This window comes from Corapipo altera, unplaced genomic scaffold, assembly GCF_003945725.1.
Source record: "Corapipo altera isolate COAL_440 unplaced genomic scaffold, ASM394572v1 301, whole genome shotgun sequence".
Taxonomy (NCBI): Eukaryota; Metazoa; Chordata; class Aves; order Passeriformes; family Pipridae; genus Corapipo; species Corapipo altera.
Window position 1 is genome coordinate 2,034,495 of NW_020884926.1, and position 3,970 is coordinate 2,038,464.

At 52.7% G+C, this 3,970-nt stretch overlaps 2 protein-coding genes across 2 annotated transcripts in view; one reads left to right on the forward strand and one right to left on the reverse strand.

Annotated features, from left to right (window-relative positions):
* Nucleotides 1-660: 660 nt before the first annotated feature.
* On the reverse strand, nt 661-2,991 carry B3GALT6 (beta-1,3-galactosyltransferase 6). Its single transcript, XM_027658168.1, has one exon. It carries the CDS (start codon nt 2,556-2,558, stop codon nt 1,536-1,538), a length of 1,023 nt encoding a protein of 340 aa, XP_027513969.1. The 5' UTR covers nt 2,559-2,991; the 3' UTR covers nt 661-1,535.
* Nucleotides 2,977-3,970, forward strand: part of SDF4 (stromal cell derived factor 4) — a 12,181-nt gene continuing 11,187 nt past the window's right edge. The window contains exon 1 of the mRNA XM_027658167.1: nt 2,977-3,089. The gene's annotated coding sequence lies outside the window, so the exon portion shown is untranslated. The remainder of the gene's footprint in view (nt 3,090-3,970) is intronic.

The following is a 3,970-nucleotide window of genomic DNA, read 5'->3' on the forward strand; positions in this document are numbered from 1 at the left end:
TAAAGATATTGGCACCCTTTTTGTTTGGGTTTTTTGTCTCTTCCTGCGGGTGTGAAAGTGCAGAGTGCAACAAAGAGTAAAATTGGTTTAAGGATGTCCCTGGGGGGGAAAAAAAAGGACACTTCAAAGAGAAAGAAATGTGACATTTTCACACAGAAAAGCAAAAAAACTCTGAACTAAAAAAAAGAGCTGCAGCTGACAGAGCTCACTGGGAGTTGGAAAAAAATACCTGTGGGTGTTATATATTATATATATTTTATATATATATATATATGTTTGAAATCCTCAGCTAAAGGTTTGGAGAGGAATAATGTGGTGGAATTGTTTGTCTGCCAGCAGTGACTGTTTGAAATGTGCAGCTGATGCTGGGCCAGCTCCAAGAATTATTTCAGTGTAGCCACAGCTCAGGGCCATAATCACATTTATTGTCACTTGAGCAGTTAATTCAGACCTCCTGGAGAATTATTTTGAGTTCCTTTACAAGGTGCTCGTTGGAGAGGAGGAGGGAATTCACCCAGTCCAGCTTTGGGCATTTAAATGTGACTTTTTACACTGAAAAGAGGGTAATTTTTCCTGTTCTCAAACAGGAGTTTGCAGGGTGGAGGAACCTATTTCTCTTGACTACATGGTTTATTTCTTTTAGCTGAGGGCAATGTTTTCTGGACTTGCACTGCTAATTTAGATGAGAACTAATCCAGAGCAATATAAAAAGCTGAATTCTACAATGCCTTGCAGCAGTGTGAGATATTTACTGCTGGAAGGGAAATGTTTCCTCACACACAGTGTGAGAACCAACCCCTGAAGGCTCTGCAGAACTGTCTGCCCCTCAAAAAAAGAGAATATAATCTCTACCTGCCCAATACCAAACTCACCCACCTTTCCAAACGCTCTGGAGCTGCCAGGTTTAATTTAGAATTATTTATGTACATGTGGACTTTAAAAACAGCAAAAAGCTTTAGAGACAAGTTACACAGAAGGTCTAATAACTCCATTCCTTGCCAGGAACACTCTCCCTTCCCCCAGCACAGGTATCCCAGGTCAAACTGGTCCCTTTTCCTGCCTGTGCCAACAACCAGCCCTGTTCCCTCTGCAACAGCAGCTGATCTGCAGCTCTTTTACTCTTCCCAAACTGACACTTCTTCCTTGCCAGGAAACAGCAGCAGGCTCTGTTTTCACAACCTTATCAACAGCACAAAGGCCTGTCATTGATCTTTAGCAAATAAATCCTGGGAAAGTCTCCCAGCAACTTTTCTCTCCCCGTGTTTTCTCTACTATCCATGTTTCGCCTTCAGTCCTGTCACAGGAGCCTTTCCTTGCTTTCTGCCACCTATTCCTGTGTTTTCTTTCAAACACCTCTCCCTCCTGCCACGTCAGCAGCTCTCTCGGGGAGTTTCAGGGTTTCGTTGACATAATGAGTCGTGCAAAAACCTTTTTTTTTTTTTTTAAGAGTAATTTGTAACCCCTGGTTACTGGGATTCTCCCCAGGTAACAGTAACCAAGCTGCGAGTCCCTCAGCACCCCTTCCCTCAGGCTTTTCACGGGATGCCATCCTTCCTCTGGCAGCACTGCGAGGGGGGCACCCCCCAGTCGTACATGTAGGAAAGCCTGAGCTTAACCTCCTCCTTACAGAGCTTCCCTTCCTTCGCCAGGGTCTGGTGCTTCTCCAGCATGTCCTCGATGCTCTGCTTGTGAGTCACTATGTACTTGTTGTTGCAGCCCCGCGACTTGTACTCGGTGTCGAAGCGGGGGTCGTGCACCCTCTTCACGTCGATGGGCGCCAGCCAGACCCCCAGGGACACGTCCTCGCTCTGCCACATGTTCAGGTAGTCGCTGCTGAGCCGCAGGTACCGCACCAGGTCGGCGGAGATGACATACCCGCCGCCCAGCGCGTAGGGCAGGTAATAGTCACACAGCACCCAGGCGCTCTCCTTCCACTTCCCCCCCGACTTCACCCGGCCCCGGCCCGAGAAGAAGCCCCAGTAGAGCCGCCGCGGCTCCTTGGCTTTCAGCTCCTCCACCAGCACGTCCAGGCGCACGAAGGTGTCGTCGTCAGCCTTGAGGGCGAACTGGAAGTCCAGGTGCAGGTCGAGCCACACGTAGGTGGCCAGCACCTTGGCCGTGAGGTTCTCGTAGGAGTCGCGCAGCTCCGGCAGCAGCAGCAGGTCGCGGTGCCGGCTCTGCTCCAGCTCCAGGCTCCGCAGCTCCTCCTGCCCGAGCCCGGCCGTGCCCACCACGAAGCGGCTCCACACGCGGCCGCGCTGGGAGCGCCCTCCCGCCGCCATCCAGGTGCTGCGGATGATGCTGCGCCGCTCGCTGTACTTGGGGCCGCTCATCACCACCACGGCCACCAGGGCGCTGCCCTCGGCGCGGGCGGGGGGCGCGGGCGGGGCGCCGCCGCGGCCCGGCTGGCTGTGGGGCAGGGCGGCGGGGGGCGCGGGCAGCGGGCGCAGCCCCTCGGAGGTGCACTTGGCGAGGTAGAGCAGCACGGCGGCGCACAGGGACAGCCCGCCGAGCCCCAGCGCCGTGCGGTGCCGGCCCAGCCGCCGCAGCGCCTTCATGGCCGCCGCGGGCCCCTCACGGAGCGCGGCCACGCCCACGCGGTTTAGGCGGGAACGAGGGGGGGGGGGGGGGGTGTATGGGGGGGGGTCCGTACGGCCGCCGCGAGGGGACAAGATTCCTCGCGGGATGCTCACCGCGCTGCGCCCCGCACAGGGGGATTCATAGCTGCTCCTCGCTTTCCGCCCTTTCTCACCAACTGAGCCTTAGGAGAGGTTTCTTTCAAGAGCCGCTTTCAGGCGGCGCCGCTCCCCCTGAGGGGGAGGTGGCTCCTGCCCTCAGCCAACATGGCGGCCGCCCTCACCAAACATGGCCGCCGTGGCCTCACGCTGCGCGGTGACGTCGCTCCGCCATCTTCCTTCCTCCTCCTCCTCCTCTTCCTCCTCCTCCTCCTCCCTCTCCTCCCTCACAGCGCCCGGGGGTCCGTGAGGGGCCGTGAGGGGCTGAGGGGCGGCCGGGCCCGCCCGGAGCCTCCCAGCACCTCTCACGGCGCTCTCGGGGCCGCGTCCTCCTCCCTCCCGAGCGCTCCCCCGGTGAGTGCGGGCGGCCCCTCCCGCAGCCCCGCGGGGCTTTGGGGCGTGTGGGGAGGTTGTGGGAGAGGGGGGGATTCGGGCTCCCCCGCCCTCGCGCTGTTGGATTTGGGGCGTTTTCCCCGGATTATCCCACATATCGCAGGATATGCTGTGATTTTCGTGGTTCTGTGACAGGTCCCCCGCGGGGTTGCGCTTCCTGCCGCTGTTTTCCTGCGTGTTTCCAGCTCCGCTTTCTCTTGGTATCAAATCGCGTTTCTCTCGCTCATCCCTTTCCAAAAAGACCTTTAATCCCTTTCTAAACAGCTGTCGTGTTGGGATCTCTGGGACATTGCTGTGCTGCCGTGGCTATTTCTGCGTCTTGAAGGGTGTTCCCTTCCAAAGTCCTCTGCCGGCTGAAAACCAGCACCTTAATTCCCTGTATTTGTTATTTAAAGGGCTCTTTTTTGCTCTCTCACAGCAAATACTTGTGTTTTTGTGTGTAGGTTCTTCCTAATTTATACTTCCGTGTAGTTTTTCCTACACATAGTATGCATATTATACATACTATGCTATATATATTTATACAGTGAATATATATTACATATATTTATATAGTATATATATCACATATATTACAATGTAGTATATTTATGCCTCTGTGTAGTTTTTTTATACTTATATATTTATATTCCGTGTAGTTTTTTAATACTTATATATTTATATTTTGTGTAGTTTTTAATACTTATATATTTTTATTCTGTGTAGTTTTTTATACTTATATATTTATATTTTGTGTAGGTTTTAATACTTATATATTTATATTTTGTGTAGTTTTTTATACTTAAATATTTATATTCTGTGTAGTTTTTTATACTTGCATATTTTTATTCTGTGTAGTTTTT

Coding starts and splice junctions, on each gene's coding strand:
- B3GALT6 (XM_027658168.1), bottom strand. CDS start 2,558: ATGAAGGCGCTGCGGCGGCTGGGCCGGCACCGCACGGCGCTGGGGCTC.